Here is a 16594-nt window from a genome sequence, read left to right on the forward strand (position 1 = left end):
TCCCCCTCAATTGGAGCTCCAGTCACTCATTTATAAGACAATGACCCCTCGAAAGGGCAACGCAATGAACAGTACGACGTTGAATTCAAATGACTAGAAAATAATGACAGCATGGAGCATTGCAGGTATACCACAACAGCCTGCACTCCTGAATGAATGATTCATGGGAAAGTAATTATTTGTATGCACATCATTTGTCTGTTGTTTTCCACTATTGGTCGGCCTGTCTCAGGCAGTTTCATTACATTCCCCAAGGGGGGAGGAACCAGTCCTAAATACTGCTGAGTCACACTGAAGGACCACTGAGCACCAGCAGCTCAATCAGCTGCTTATGACGGTCGCCTGCATCCCTCCTACCCCTCCCTTCCTCCTCTCCCTCTGACGTGCACACACACACACACACACACACACACACACACACACACACACACACACACACACACACACACACACACACACACACACACACACACACACACACACACAGAGAGAGAGAAGCATATGGCAACACACACACCTGCACACACACACTCACAAAGACAGCAGCATACACCATCACACAGACACAGAGACAAATAGGCACGCAAACACACACTCACTCACATAGACAGACACAAACACCAACACACACACACACCTGCAAACACACACACACACCTGCAAACACACACACACACACACACACACACACACACACACACACCCCCCCCCCCTCCCAGCATGGCACTTTGAAGTCCACTGCATTTAAGGCTGCCCCTGGGATCCGTGCAGACAGGAACAAAATTGTATTCATACGCATGCAGCAATTACATGCTGACAAGAGCCGTCCCGTGTACAAGCATGCACACATGACAGCGTGCACGGAGAACACTGGGGCGCATGACCCGCGCTCCGCAGGCAGGCTTAGGCTAATGGCGGGCTCCGCGTATGAGCGAGAACAGAGCCTGTAGACAGGACAAGCAACCCTGGATTACAGTGGGAGGTGACACCGGCTGGGTTCCAGCACTGAGTGAGCTGGCTAAGGAGGCGGCTGCCTATGTGGGACGCAGGGGGCAGGAAGCGAAACAGTGGATTGTGACGCAGCCACTGGATGGAACTGTACAAGAAAGAAAATGAATGCAGGATTTCTTCTGAAGAAATCGTTCCTTGATACAAAAGTGTTAGTCGTTTAAAGTCGCAGTGCGTAAGATTGAGCCCCTCTCAGTGAGAACCACAATTTTGGGGAAAATAAAGCCAGGGCTTGTATTCCGATGTTCCGAAGCAAAACTGTCGCTGCGGCTTATTTTTCGCAGCGGCTTATATGAAGATTTTGCAAACACAATGTCTTCAAAGAAAAAAAAACAGTGCCGTTTTCGGTGATTTGCATTCCAGTGATAAACCGTGACGTTTCTAATGCCGTCATGATGAAAAGCCCATAAGCTCATTTACATTAGAGGTTTGTGGGGTAAAAGATAGCCGGGTAAAGAAGCAAACATCGGCATCACTTCATAAAAAAAAGAGGACGCCCGTTTGCCACAATGTGCTATAAAAGCAGTGTTTCATTCACTAGTTGTCCTCACTTTCCTTGGGAGCTCGGGGCGTGCTGCTTGCATTCGGTCCAGGCGCCTCACCCAGAACATGGATTCCTCAAAATCAAACAAATCTGACAAGGCTCCCGGCCCAGCTCAGCGTGCCTCTCCGTCACGGCGCTCCTACACCAACGCCTTCAAGCTGCGAGTCGTCGCGGCGGCTAAAGGCAGCAGCAACAGAGCCGCGGCCCGGGAGTTTGGCGTCGACGAGAGTCAAGTTCGCCGGTGGAGGGCCGGCGAGGAGACCCTCGGCAGACAGAAGGGCACCGCCCGGGCCGTGGGCCGGGGTCAGAAGTGCAGGTGGCCCGAGCTGGAGCAGCGGGTCGCCGAGTGGGTGCGTGCTCAACGGGTCGCGGGCAGAGCTGTGAGCACCGTGGGCATCAGGTTAACGTCAGGTGTCGTTGCCCACGACATGGGACTCACTGATTTTAAGGCCAGCCCTTCGTGGTGCACGCGCTTTATGCGTAGGAACGGATTATCCGCCAGAGCCCGGACAGCGGCGGGACAGAAGCTTCCCGGCGGCTGGGAGGAAACAGTCCAGGAGTACGACGGCTATGTGCACAGGGTCATTCAGGAGAACAACTTCCCTGTGTCAAAAGTCGGAAACATGGACACAGTTGCGATGTCTTTTGACGCGCCCCAAACTAGGACAGCAAATGAGGTTGGAGAGGAGCCGGTTAAGGGCAGTACAACAACGGGCCATGACCGCACTCACTTTACCGTCGTGCTGGGTTGCATGGCGGACGGAACCAAACTGCCACCGATGCTCATTTTCAAGCGAGTAACTCTTCCGAGGGAAAAGCTCCCTGGGGGATGTGTCGTCCATTGCAACAGAGAGGGGTGGATGAACGAGGAAGTGATGAAGTTATGGCTGGAGAAATGCTGGCGAAAGCGGCCAGGCTCATTGTTGAACCCCGAAGGCCTGCTCATAATGGATTCCACGGCTGCTCACAGAACAGACGGAACCAAGCAGGCCGTACGTGACCACCGGTCCCAGCTGGCCATTATTCCAGGAGGGCTGAGTTGTAAGCTGCAGCCGTTAGATGTGGGAGTTAAGCGTGCTTTCAGGATGTACATTCGGGAGGAATGGGTGAAATGGATGACTGCAGGCCTACACCAATTCACTCCATCTGGAGAAATCCAAAGGGCAACCTTTTGCGAAGTCTGCACGTGGGTGATCGATGCATGGGCAAAGGTAAAACCGGCCTCCATTACAAACAGTTTCCAGAGAGTGGGTATTAACTTGGCGCCAGCCACTCAAGCCTCGGAAAACGTAGACACAGACGCAGACTCAGACAGTGAGGATGCATCCACCACCGGTACTATTCCCAAAGCTATTCTGGATCTGTTCCATTCAGATTCAGAAGATATTGACTTTGAAGGATTCAATTTGAGCAACTGCGATTCCAAAGACGTCAGCTAGGGTCAGAGACTTTTATCAAGTTGTTTGAAAGTAGAAACTAGTATTTTCACGTTCAAAAGTTTAGCCAAATGTCATATGTATTTTCAAAGTAAATGTTTTGCAAACAAAAAGCGCAAAATTGTTTTTCCCCTTCATGTTAAATGCCGAAATAACCATGTGGTTAAACATTTGTTTTGCAAAAAAAAAATTCGGAATACAAAGTTGTTCGGTATTGTTATTGCATGTGTAAATGTGCTCCTTTTGTGTGGATCATTCTTTAACTGTTATGCAAAGCCAAAGCTATTCTAGGAGGATGTCTCGGTATAGGCCTACATGCACAAGGAAGTGGAGGATTTCACATCATAAGATGTGGCTTATAGTACGGAGCGGCTTATTTGTGAAATTTTGAAACATACAACCACATTTTACCGCTCCCACGACTTATAGAAAATGCATCTGTATTTGAGAAAAATACGGTAAGCGGGAGACTTTCAGAATAACAGCGTTCTGTCCACTATAATTGACTGTGAAACTGTGTGAAGTGTAGCTCGGCTGGCTTGGTGCCGTAAGTGGGAATAATGGAGTGTCGATAGCAATTTTATTGATACATTATTTAAATCACTATCAATTTACTGAGATATTGACCAGAGATATGTCAGTTTTTTTTATATTGCATCAAGGATAGCCCAGTGATGTTCCACTCCCAGTCAATAGGTACTGGGTTTGATCACCCGATGTCCATAGCACATAACTCCTACATGAACCTGATTGAACTGTATCCGTTCCTGCTCCTTAACAACATGTATCTGAATTCACTATCGAACCCCTACCTGATCCTTAAAGATATGTATCTGAATTCACTGTCAAACCCCTACATGCTCCTTAACAACATGCATCTGTAACCACTGTCAATCGCTTTCTGAACATCTTCTCAATGAACAAACACTAATCGAAAAAGACCATAACATCCATATTGGCTCAAAGTCATTTTCGGTTTCAACTCAACGCGCTCCTATGCGAGATTCACCATCTGTGAATAATAGTGCTGAGCGGAACAAACAGATTGAATCCTGCTGACAGACGGCGTTTTCACCGCCCCTGGCAGACACTTTACCTGGAGGATCGGACTTGGTTTCTATTATTATTGGTAGTCAGACGCATAGGGGTGAGGTCGGGGCTCTGACCTCCCGTCGGGGGGGAGTGTGTGTGTGTGTGGGATGGGGGTGTGTGTGAGATGGGGGTGTGTTGTGTGTGGGGAGAGAGGGGTGACGCGGGGTAACAGCCGGGCATGTCTCAGACAGACGGCTCCCGCCAGGAACTTATTGGCAAACATTTCATCATTCCACGCAACGCTGGAGCGCCTCGGGGGGGAGGGGGGGGGGGGGGGGGGGGGGGGGGCGGGGGTGGGGTATAGTAGTAGCAGACGTAAGAAGCACAGGGCAGCACAGAGGCAAGGCTGTAGCAAGGCTGTAGCTCTGTAGCTTGTTTAATAATGGCCATAGAATAACCAGGGGCTCTTCATGGAAATGGCAGCTGTTGAAAGGGTCAGCATCTCTCTCCCTCTCCCTCTCCCTCTCTCTCCCTCTCTCTCTCTCTCCAAAATGTCTGAACAAATGACTGATTCCATGACGATGAAGAGTGTTAAATAACAATAAGATAACAATGAACTGTAGATGGATGCGGGTACGGATCACTGCGTCTGGACACGTTCCGCCGGAGAGATGGCCTGACATTTACTAGACGGGCCGGAAAAAAGAAAAAGACAAACAATGTTTGGAAAAAAGTGATTTATCCCGCGGATAATTTCTCTTGACAAACTTGTCTGGCAAAGGCAACTTCTTTTTAGAAACAGTTGACACAACAAAGATGTCTCCCTCGCAGGCCAAGTCAGCTGGCGTAGGAGGGAGCAAGTGCAAGGGAAGAGGCTGCATGTGTGTGTGTGTGTGTGTGTGTGTGTGTGTGTGTGTGTGTGTGTGTGTGTGTGTGTGTGTGTGTGTGTGTGTGTGTGTGTGTGTGTGTGTGTGTGTGTGTGTGTGTGTGAGAAAAAGGGAGAGGGCATGTGCATTTGTGTGTGTAAGGGAGAAAGTGCATGTGGTAACCAGTGTGTGTGTGTGTGGGGTTGTATAAGAGCAGGAATGCATGTATTTGTGTGTGCGTAGGGTTGCGTGTAGAGTGTGTGATCAAGAGAGCAGAAAGTCTGTGTGTGTGTGTGCGCGTGTGAGAGAGTGTGCGAGGCTTTGCCTGGTGTTCAACCATGTTAAAACAGAAGGTAGGCGCAACATCCAGAGACCGGCATCTAAAAATAATCAATCAATGTAACCCAGAGACGATAACCGTTTAGCGTCCATAATGGTTATTCATTTCTGCTCAGCGCTTCAAGACGTTTCTATCAACAGAGATATTCGCGTGACAATAGTGTTGGAGTAAGCCAGGAGGTGGGGGTCTGTAGAGATACTATTGTACTCTGTCCTCGATTATACATTCAGCATATCTCATTCGGATGCCACTCGCTCCATTAAAATGTTTCTCCTCACGTCATTAAACAGGAAAAAGGCTGGTTAGATAATTCAGTTCAAAGCCCGGAAGATAGAACCAACACAGACACACCCGCACCAACACACACACCAACACACAGGCAAAGACTCACACACACACATACACCAACACAAACACACACAAGCAAAGACTCACACACACACATTCACCAACACACACACACACACACAAACAAACACAAACGCAAAGACTCACACATACACATACACCAACACACACACACACACACACACACACACACACACACACACACACACACACACACACACACACACACACACACACACACACACACACACACACACACACACACACACACACACAAATAGATATGGAAATAATTATAAAGAACATTTTGTACTTCTGGTAGGCGGTTCCAGCTGAGGGAGAAAAGGCATATCATCATTGCAACACAAAACCCATGGTTCTCTCTCCCGTTAATTCTCGCCCGGAGTCAGACCCAGATCGGATTCGTGGAGCAGCAATGGAGAATGCGGCGTACAGAGAGAAAAAACGAGGACAAAAAGAGATTAAATGAAATGAAAAATATAACCCCAAAGAACAACGACTACAAAGCAAGAGTGTCGCGGGCGGCGTTTCCCTCACCTTGATGGACTTGGCGCGCACGATGTTGGACGTGTGCTTCCGGGCCACGTCTTCCTGTCGACCCGAGGAAGGGAACCCCGGGCCCTGAGTAGGTTAAGATAAGAGCACAGCATGGGTCTCTAATCAACACACACACACACACACACAAATACGCGCCAAATCCATTACCGGGGGGGGGGGGGGGGGGGGGGGGGGCGGTTGACTCTTTGTACGATAAGGGCTGCTCATGTTAATCTGCAATACGTATCAGGCTCCGGAATCAGAAAAATAACAGATGCATACGGATCTGGGAGCTGTTGGGCCGATGTGTTGAGGCAAATAAAACAATACATAATCATTTAAAATAGGGACGGCTCATCGGGCGGAGGGAGATACCGGCGTAAGCTTATGTAAATGCCATTTATCTCGAGGGCGACTCCTCACTTCAAAAGGAGCCCTTGAGCAAGCCGAGGTCTTGGCATCTGCATGACTACTTCCCCTTGGAATAATAGATGTTCAGCGAGCAAACAAACCTAGCGGTGGGTTACGCAACGCAGCGCTCCCCCGAGTGATAGCCACATCACTGTCACTGTATCTTAACAAAGCACGCTGACCCGCGCCTTCGCAGAGCACTGTACCCTCCTAGACTGTGGCCCAGACCAGACTAGACCACACACTATTAGATTACACTGTAATATTACATATCTGTCCCATTACATTCGACTGATTTCGATAGTATTCAGCAGACGAAAAGGATGGCAAACATTGTCCATCAGTGGATTTGGTCAAAACAATATATTATCTCGCAATAATATCAATGACTCAATATCCATTGAAATTGTATTGCTGTAAGTGTCTGTAAAAAGGAGGATGTAGAATTGGATAAGCTTCTTGATAGGGCTTTAGCGGGTTGTACAATGGTCAGGAGATCAGATCATACATCTATCTTTGTTTTCAGCAAGTGGATCACTTGGCTTATTAGAGCGACTTCAAGGCTACTCCCATTCACCTCGACTAGAGAATCAACCTCACATTTTGAATCCACGGGCCTCAGAGAAAAACTAATGAGGATGAAGTGAAACTGAAATACACTCCTTGGGTGTCTCCTTCGGTGAGGTCAAAGGTCAGCTGATCCTGAGGAAGGCAGCAGGAGCAGCTGGCGGGGGGGGGGGGGCAAACCTAACGACCTAGAAAGTAACATCATCTAACAGACAAGGGTTTGCCCGGCAGGACTGTCCGGGAGAACCCCTTCGATCTCGGGCGGATGAGGGAGGAGGATATGGCTATCACAGCAACGATCGTCCCAGCCGGGCTGTGGACCCATGTTGTGCGGACAACTTGATGATTTCCATTTACTTCAAGTGAGCCGGGTTTACAGCGTCCACCCTGGAGTGTGGTCACCCCGAGGTCTGTTTACTAGTGTGACTCGTGTGGGGTCACTGAGCAGAGACGCAGGGAGTCGCCCGACGCTGTCGTCGTCGGAATCACGCCAGCCCACCGTTAAATGCGATCCGCGGAGGGGGGAGGGGGGGCGCCGACAAACGCTGCTTTGTACGTTGAACTCCGTCGAGGGTGGTGTCATGGTGTATGAGTGAGCGAGCGGTGAGTCCGCTGTCGCGCGTGGCAGGGCTCAGACAGAGCTGAGAGGATAAACAGCAACACGTTCAGATGCTGTGTGAGGGACACCGCCGACTGCTATGAAGCCCCTCCAGAGAGGGCCCAGGTGCATGTCATTATGGAGGGTGGATTGGGTTGAAGCCCGTCTTGCTCAGGGATGCCTACCGGTCAGGCTGAAGATATTGGGGGTTTGACCCCAGAATCCTCTGGGGGTTCTAGCCTCGACACTACTCTGCTTACCCTACACTACCCTTTCAAATATAATACATAATTTACAGATCTAGCGCCTAGGATAAATAAAGCACCTTCTTTTGATATACTTCATCGTTTAATATAGTTGGTTACACTTTGCAATAAGGGTACATTAATGAAGCATGAATTAACATCAGTTAATGCAGTAATAAGCATTAACTACCAATAGCTAACATTTAATCGACAGTTGAGTAATAGTCTAGTAATCAATCAACAGTGTTCATGTTAACTAAGGTATTCATTCATACATTATGTAACTTAATCAAACCTAAACCCCCAGGCTAATGCTATGTAATAATGCTTATTACTCATTATTACACGGGTCTTCTCAATGCCGTGGAATGACCCGTTCACTTGCATGGGCCCTTCACAGCTTCCGGCGGTGAATTATATTTGATAATTCACCGTTGTTAAGTATAATTGACCTCTGTCAAGGAAAACAAAGGATTTTTTGCCCATAATGACGTCTTTGTTACACTCAGCAAGTAGTCCGGTAACTTGTCAACCCCAGCGTCTTCGGTTGCTTAGCGAAGTCAGCGTCTTTGGCGGACTATTTCTCTGCTGACCAACACTACGAATGCTGGTAACGAATAAATTGTAAAAAGACACACCGTGTGAAGTTATTTTTTCGTTTTGGCAAGTAGCCGTGTAATAAGCGGGATAATGTATAGAAGGTCGCCGGTCATTATCGAAAATAAGCCCCTTCAGGGCGAAGCAAGACACCTCCGCTGTGCGTCGTGTCCTGTTCGCCCTGTCTGGGCTTATTTTCCCGATAATGACCGGCATTCTATACATTATCCCTTACATTACTAATGTTAATAAATGGTTTAGTAATGTACCCCTTTGTGCTAACATGTAGCTAAGTAAATATGGAGCAGTATTTTCAGTGTGGGGAGGTACCTGCAGTGGGGGGCTGTGGTCACAGACAAAGCTCTGGTACTTGAGGGGGATGTGGACGCTCTCGCGGGGCCGCAGGTAGACTCGGGGGTGTGGAGAGCCCTCCTCCACCTGGAACAGGTTCTCCTCCACAGGGGTGGGGCTCCGCGTAAGGGCCCTGAAGTGGCTCCACTCCTCCACGCTGGAGATCACACTGGGGGGGGGGGGAGGACAATGTACACGTTACGTTTTTCTGCCTCATCACATCCGAAACTCCACTCCCATTACCACTTTCAGATCTGACCTGAAAACCTATCTACTCCGACAAGCCTGCTCCCTTCAAGTCAGCTCTTATGCTTGCAACTTATGATTGATTTATTGATTGATTTTATTTTTTTTGATTTTGTAAGGTGATCTTTCGTGTCAAGAAAGGCACCCGTAAATAAAATGCATTATTATTATTATTATTATTATACACTATTTTAGTTGAGCTATTACTGTTTTAAGCATTAAGCAGCTGCTCTTATCCCAAGCCTCTTGCAAGGATGCATGATGTCGTTAGGGAGCAGGTAGGGGCTAGACATCTTGCTCAAGGATGCCTACTGATGGACAAGGGAATCTGACCCAGTACCTTTAGGCTGGGAGTAACAAACACCCACCTAGATGATAGGAAAAACTAAAAAACTAAAAACTAAGATGAAAATCCTCTCTCTCTCTCTCTGAGGGATTGTAATTTAAGGATGTTCTATAATGGCTATATTGGTTTATCTTGCGCAGCATTTTGTCCACTTTGTTCCAGGGGTCCATGAAAATACTTTTAAAATGCCACAGTTTTTAATACAGCAGCCATACTAATAAAGAATAACTGCAAAATATTGTTTTTTTTCCTTCAAGGTCGATACGGGTTATGTTATGTAGGGGTTATATTCTTTAAAATGTTTTAAAGAATACCCTCTAGATATGAGGTTTTATATGTATTGGTTAAGGTTACTTTTTAACGATTAGTCGAGTTGAGCAAAGATAGTGATTTTTGAGAATGTAAAAAGTTGGCAAAAGTCAAAACTAATGTACAGTGTACTGTGCTTGGGATTGAATGAATGGTAAATGAATTAAATTGGAAGACTTGCCTACCTATGGGTCTTATAATAGTTCCACATCCGAATGGGAGATCTGCTGTCCTCAGCAACTAACGCACTATATTAACCATCGGTTGAGTGTGTTGGGAAAAACGATTTTTCGTGAAAGGGTATTTTTGTTTATTTACTAAACACAAATCCCATTAGCAAGAAACTGCACATCTAAATGCAATGCATAAATACATATGATAAAAAGTGTGCGTGACTTTCCTGTACTTTTCCTGTACTTTTGCTAAATGACTTTGACAAAGTTAGTCATTTAAAAGATATGAGGTGAGATGAAGGGGGCGGTAAAATAAGCGTAATAAAAGGACCTGTTAAAACCCCACTCCCACACACTGACACACACATAGACACAAACACACATCGCTGTCAATCAATCCTGATGGGTGCAAGACAGGACAAACCCTTCATGGAAAAGTATACAAGATGGCCGCTTAAACCTCAGAATCGAATCTAGGTTGCAACAATAGAGATAAAAGTAGGAGGTCTTTTAACCAACCCAACTTAAGTAACGTTTTCTGTTCAATGTTAACAATGACATGTTATCTCAACAATTTGAGGCATTGAGTAAATGGCAGCAGAGTCAAAAGCACGCCATCGTTTCTCAGTCGGCGACCGATACACCGAGCACAGCGATGCGTTCCACTATTTTCACAATTACTTTCAAATGAATAGAAAATAATAAAATGAAAAAGAAGGAATCCCCCCTCTCTTTTTCCCCTAGCGGAGATAAGTCCATGGCCTCTGTGAAGCGGCATCAAGGGAAGAGCTGCTTGAATAAACTTCAAACAGTTCCTCCCTTCATGCTGCAGGAGGTCGTCTGCCATTGGTCAGGAGAGCCCCCTTCGCTCCTCCGAACGGCTCCTTCTGCACGGCCGACCCAACCAACCGCTGGGTTTTGAGGAGTCGCAGCTAATCACCACAACTCAATGCTTGTGTGCGTGCGTGGTAACGTTGAGCCCTCCTCAAACTAAGGAGGCAGCTGATGAGATAGAGACCAGGAGGCACATTGAGAGTTTGAAAATAGAATCAGGTAGGAGGGAGAAAGAGAGGAAGAGACAGAGAGAGAGAGAGAGGGGGGCGGGAGAGAGAGAGAGAGAGAGAGAGAGAGAGAGAGAGAGAGAGAGAGAGAGAGAGAGAGAGAGAGAGAGAGAGAGAGAGAGAGAGAGAGAGAGAGAGAGAGAGAGAGAGAGAGAGAGAGAGAGAGAGAGAGAGAGAGAGTCTGAGCAAGGGAGACATTGAGATTACGTTTTTCAGATCATCTTAAGAGAAACCGACTGATCAGAAACATCTGGACTGCAAACGGATGATTATATTTCTGAAAGGGTGAGACGCACGCGATCACAGTGACGGGATGAAAGAGAGACAAGGCGAAGATTGGGACAGAGTTCTGCATCAAACGGCTGGTGGGGAGGGGTTCAGACCATCCATCGGCATACAGAATGAACGGCAACAGGTGGCTGACTCTCCCCCCTTCAAGATGAGGAGCCTTATGCCCTCCCCCCGCTTTCCAACAGGGTTAGCATCAAAGCTAGCACCTCTAGAACATTCTCTCAGTAGTAGTTAGCCAGAAGATAACCTCGACCAAACCTTTTGTCTTTGGGATGTTTTGGAAGTCACGGTTCTATAGGGTTATTTTTTGTTTGCGTAGAAGAAGTTTGTAAGAAGTTCTGCTGGCTTTATTATGTCTTTGTGGGCAGAGACATTGACAACGGTACACCACGAACGCCAACCCAGCTGCTGTCGGGGCTAACACTAGCCGTGCTCGAGTGTGTGCTGGGAGACAGTGCAAAGAGAAAAGAGAGGGAGAGGGAGTGGGGGAGAGAGAGAGAGAGAGAGAGAGAGAGAGAGAGAGAGAGAGAGAGAGAGAGAGAGAGAGAGAGAGAGACAAAGAGAGGGAGAGACAGAGCGAGAGAGGGAGGGCGCACAAGCGAAAGTGAGAGACATAAAGCGAGCAAGCGAGAGATATCCGTGGGCAGCAGAGAATCTGGTGTTTACAATCCCCCTGGTCTCCTGGGAGAGGCAACCGACCTTTTTTCCTGTAAGAAATAAAATTACACAACTCTTGTCGGAAAACACCCCAGAGAGCAAGTGGGGCTGGTGTGAAGCAAGCCGCGCGTCTCGCCGTGAGGTGAGCGGTGAAACTAGCGGGGTGACTAACGGTGTGACTAACAGTCACGCTTTGCGGTGTGGCTAGCAGAAGCACAGTGACTCGCTGGAAAGTTTCCAGCTGTGTCGTCTCCTGTCTCAAGTTGAGGCTAGCGGTGATGCCACCGGTGGGAGTTTTGGTGAGGATGGCGGTGTGACTAGCGTTGTGACTAACAGTGAGGCTAGCAGCAAGGCTAGCAGGGAGGCTAGCGGTGAGGCTAGCTGCAAAGCAAGTCTAGCAGGGAGGCTAGCGGTGAGTAAATCAGTGAGGCTAGCAGTGAGGCTATCAGGGAGGCTAGCGGTGAGGCTAGCAGTGAGGCTCGCGGTGAGGCTAGCGGTTGGAATAGAGGTGAGGCTAACGGTGAGGCTAGAGTGAGGCTAGCGGTGAGGCAAGTGGGGAGGTTAGCGATGAAGCTACCAGTGAGGCTAGCGTTGTGACCAGCGGGGTGACTATCAGTTAGGCTAAGCCGTGAGGCTAGCAAGAGCAAAGTGACCACTAGAAATGTTTCACCAATGGGTTCCCAGCTGTGTCGTCGTCCCCATCCTCCGTTATCCGCGCCGGGCGCCGGTGGCATCACTAATAACGTAATGATTCCTCCTCAGTGGATGTCAGTGGAGTATATATGCCAGTGGAGCGCACTCGCATATATTTGCTCGTTCCGCCCGGCATTACGTATGCATGTGGTTCAAGGAGGATTTGCGTTGCACTAAGGCTGGCTCTTTGTCAACTGGCCCGGGCTTTTGTCATAATGAAAACAGCGTGGGGAAACTCGCAGGCTCACCGGGAACGCAACACTCTAGATCAGCCGGTAATTGTGTGTGTGTAGTGCGGGTGCGTTGAGGCAAATCTAGCGTTGTGCGGCACACTGCAGTAAATGCTAAACAACTTAACCTCCGCGTTTGGTGATAATGTCGATTATAACACGGATAACACACGATGCCCGATTATGGGCTGGTTCCTGAAAGGGTGCAGTCCAGGGCGCTGATCTGTACCCTCTGTTGGAGTCTGTATACAGGGACTCCATAGATGCATACAAATGACTGCCGATACTGCTACTGCTGCGACTACGTTTACTTCTAACACAACCACTACTTAGTTATTGAGATGTTTCTATCCAAAGTGACTTACAATGACCTCTTGCTCAAGGGTGCTTCCAGGCTTGTGGATATCGGGGTCGGAACCCAGCACCAATTCGGCTGGGGAGTCAAACTAGACTATTCAATTATGACATGTATATAAATATCAAAAGTTGAAACTTGACGGAGTACTCGCGTCCTCCATGCCGTTTCAAAAGTCCCCTCTTCAGAATCATTTAAATAGGAAAACAAAATGATTTAAAAACAGCGCAGACCTAATTCTTTATTTTAATTAACACCACACCAGTGTCCCCTCCAGTTGTGTCTCGGCAATATCCGTTCATCAATCTTAGCTAAAACCCCCATTTACAGACATTTCGAGATGAATCTAAGGATTCAAAATAACCAATTCCTCCTTCCTCAGTCTAAAAGGTGACTATAAGGCGGAGCGATCCAGTTCCTCTAGCATCCATGGACCACACCACAACCCTGCAAGTCCCAATCTCTCTTCAAGACATGTAAGGAGTCATTTCATTGGAGTTGGTAGAATGGATGCCGTCTGCCTCTATTCATTCCTTCATTGTAAAAGCCGTGATTTGTGAGGGCAGGGGTTGTGTGGAGGACATGGTTTGTTTGAGTGCTTCGGTTCGAGTTACCAGTATAGCCGAAACATGATTTTTTTGCTCACACCACTCCTGCGTTAACTTTTAGTAAGGTTATACAAACCCTTTGTTTTGAATGTCTGTCACTATCTCTCTCTCTCCCTCTCGGATGTTTGTGTGCATGCGTGTTCAATAATGCCCATAGAATAACCAGGGGCTCTTCATGTAAATGGCAGCTGTTGAACAGGGTGAGCATCTCTCTCTCTCTCTCTCTCTCTCTCCTTCTTTCCCCGTCTCTCTCTCTCTCTTTCACCTTCTTTCCCCGTCTCTCTCTCTCTCTCTCTCTCCTTCTTTCCCCGTCTCTCTCTCTCTCTCCTTCTTTCCCCGCCTCTCTCTCTCTCTCTCTCTCTGTCTCTCTGTCTCTCTCTCTCTCCCCCTCTCCCTCTCTCCCCCTCTCTCTCTCTCCCTCCCTCTCCCTCACCTGAGGTCAGGGTCGGCGCTGTGGATGCTGACGGTGTGCGGGGCGCTGAAGGGGTTCCTCAGGATGAACTCCAGGTACTCGGCGGTGCCCAGGCTGGCGTAGAGGGCGTGGCGGGTGGTGATGGCCTGGCTCAGCATGCTGGAGATGGCCTCCGCCTTGCTGCGGTCCTGCAGGGCTCGGATCTGATCCAGGTCCCGGGCCAGCTGCACACGCTCCTCCCTCCGGCTCTGAGGACGAAGAGGAGGAGGTGGAGGAAGAGGAGGAGGAGGAGGAGGGACGGGGAGAAGGAGAAGGAGGAGGAAGAGGAGGTAGAGGTGGAGGGACGGGGATAAGGAGAAGGAGGAGGAAGAGGAGGTAGAGGAAGGGGAGGAGGGACGGGGAGGAAGAGGAGGAGGAGGAAGAGGATGTAGAGGAAGAGGAGGAGGTGGAGGAATAGGAGGAGGAGGAGGGACGGGGAGAAGGAGGAGGAAGAGGAGGTAGAGGAAGAGGAGGAGGAGGGACGGGTAGAAGGAGGGGGAGGAGGAGGGAGGAAGAAGAGGATAATGAAGAGAAGGATGATGAAAATTAGGGGCATAAGGAGGATGATGAAGAGGAGGAGGGGTGAAAAGGAGAATGATGAAGATGATGAGGAAGACTTGGAAAGAGTTAAGGATGAGGATGAAGAGGAGAGACAGAGCGGATAATGAGAGATGAAATGGAGGATGAGGAAGATGAGGATGGTAACGAGGAGGTGAAGAGGATAATGACGACGAGGGGGATGAAGATGATGATGGAGAGCTCGAGGACAAGGGGAGAATGATGAAGATGAGGATAAAGTGGAGTGATGAAGAGGAGAGAAAAATAGGAGGATGGTGAAGAGGAGGGTGCAGACGAAGAAGAGGGCAAGCTTGACATTAGCGAAGACATTTTGCAGACATGCAGAGTACTACAGACTGCAGATCACCAGCATAATGGCTGTTTGAAAGAATGGCATTTATAGAGCAGGTCCAGGCAAAACACTTAGGACGAATAGTAAAAGGGTGAATTTAAATGACCCATAAAGATTTAATGGCCAAACTAGAGGTGAAAACAACTGCGGGCTCTTTACAGAGGCATCGTTGGTATGGGTGAAAAAGACCCTCTCCCTGAAATCACGTGTCCATCTAATACCACAACGAACTAACAAAACACAAGGGTACCATCAGAACTCTGGCTGTGTCCCCTGAACCAAACGGATCTATGACACCTGCACGTGTAAGTGCAGACAGATGTACCTTGTCTTAACAAAATTAGACGTGCCGTTGTTTTACACTGTCGCTGCATCGACTTAACAGGGTGGTATTTCTTAAGCGCTTTCCTCACGTCGGGGACGCTATGAGAAGACAAAGTCACACAAAAGAGCAATTTGGCAGTGAGGCAGTCGTCTCTCGCATCCAGTGTGGGAGCCCTAATTGTGTCTAAACATAACTGATTTTAAGTAGCAGAAAGTCAAATTTACACGCGTGGCAACTTTGCAGGTCTCACTGGAGCAGCAGCAGCCAGGGCTAAAGCCCTCTGAAGCCTCCGTTCAGTCTTCCAGGCTGTGTGTGTGTGTGTGTGTGCTCATGTCAGTGTGTAAGTGCGTTAATTTGTGTGTGTGTGTCTGTGTGTACGTGTGTGTGTGTATGTGTGTGTGCGTGTTCATGTCAGCGTGTAAGTGCGTTCATTTGTGTGTGTGTGTCTGTGTGTGTGTGTCTGTGTGTGTGTTTGTGTGTATGCGTGTGTGTAAATGTGAGCATTTACGTATGTGTATGCACACGTGTATGCGCGTGGGTGTGTGTGCGTGTCCACTTACAAATGCGCGTGCGTGAGTGGGTGTGCACGTCTGCGAGAGTGCGCGGCGTGCACGTCTGCGTGTGAGTGCGTGCGCTTCAGTGACATCAGTACTCCCGGCAGAGCGAGTGTGACATGCAGAGAGAGTCTGCAGCTCGACGGCCAGTCTGGAGCACATTTAGCACAGGCACCCGTGGGTACCAGAGCCTGATACAGGCTCCCTGCTGGGGAGGGACAATTAAGAGGCCTTTGTGAGGCCTGAGAGAGCTAGGGGCTTTTAGCCCGCCGCGGCAATGGATACCTTTATGGAGATGGTCCTGGTGATGTAATATCATACGTTATCACCCCTCAGGGGCTCTCTGAATCATAACGTATGTGGATTATTGCACATTTATCGTTTTGGATTAATGAGATGAAATACCCCCTGAAAAACACATACAAAACTCATATCATATAAGTGGGTTACAAAACTCTATAATACAACCCAGTGGACATTGGTG

General features: G+C 48.4%; 1 protein-coding gene across 1 annotated transcript in view; it reads right to left on the reverse strand.

Annotated features, from left to right (window-relative positions):
* The window catches only part of nphp4 (nephronophthisis 4), a 150501-nt gene that overhangs the window by 12291 nt on the left and 121616 nt on the right, over positions 1-16594 (reverse strand). Inside the window, exons 21-23 of the mRNA XM_056593735.1 lie at positions 14304-14530; positions 8881-9070; positions 6133-6216 (exon numbers count right to left, since the gene is read on the reverse strand). Coding sequence (XP_056449710.1) covers positions 6133-6216; positions 8881-9070; positions 14304-14530 — 501 coding nt within the window. The remainder of the gene's footprint in view (positions 1-6132; positions 6217-8880; positions 9071-14303; positions 14531-16594) is intronic.

The sequence above is a fragment of the Gadus chalcogrammus genome, chromosome 1 (assembly GCF_026213295.1).
Source record: "Gadus chalcogrammus isolate NIFS_2021 chromosome 1, NIFS_Gcha_1.0, whole genome shotgun sequence".
Classification (NCBI taxonomy): domain Eukaryota; kingdom Metazoa; phylum Chordata; class Actinopteri; order Gadiformes; family Gadidae; genus Gadus; species Gadus chalcogrammus.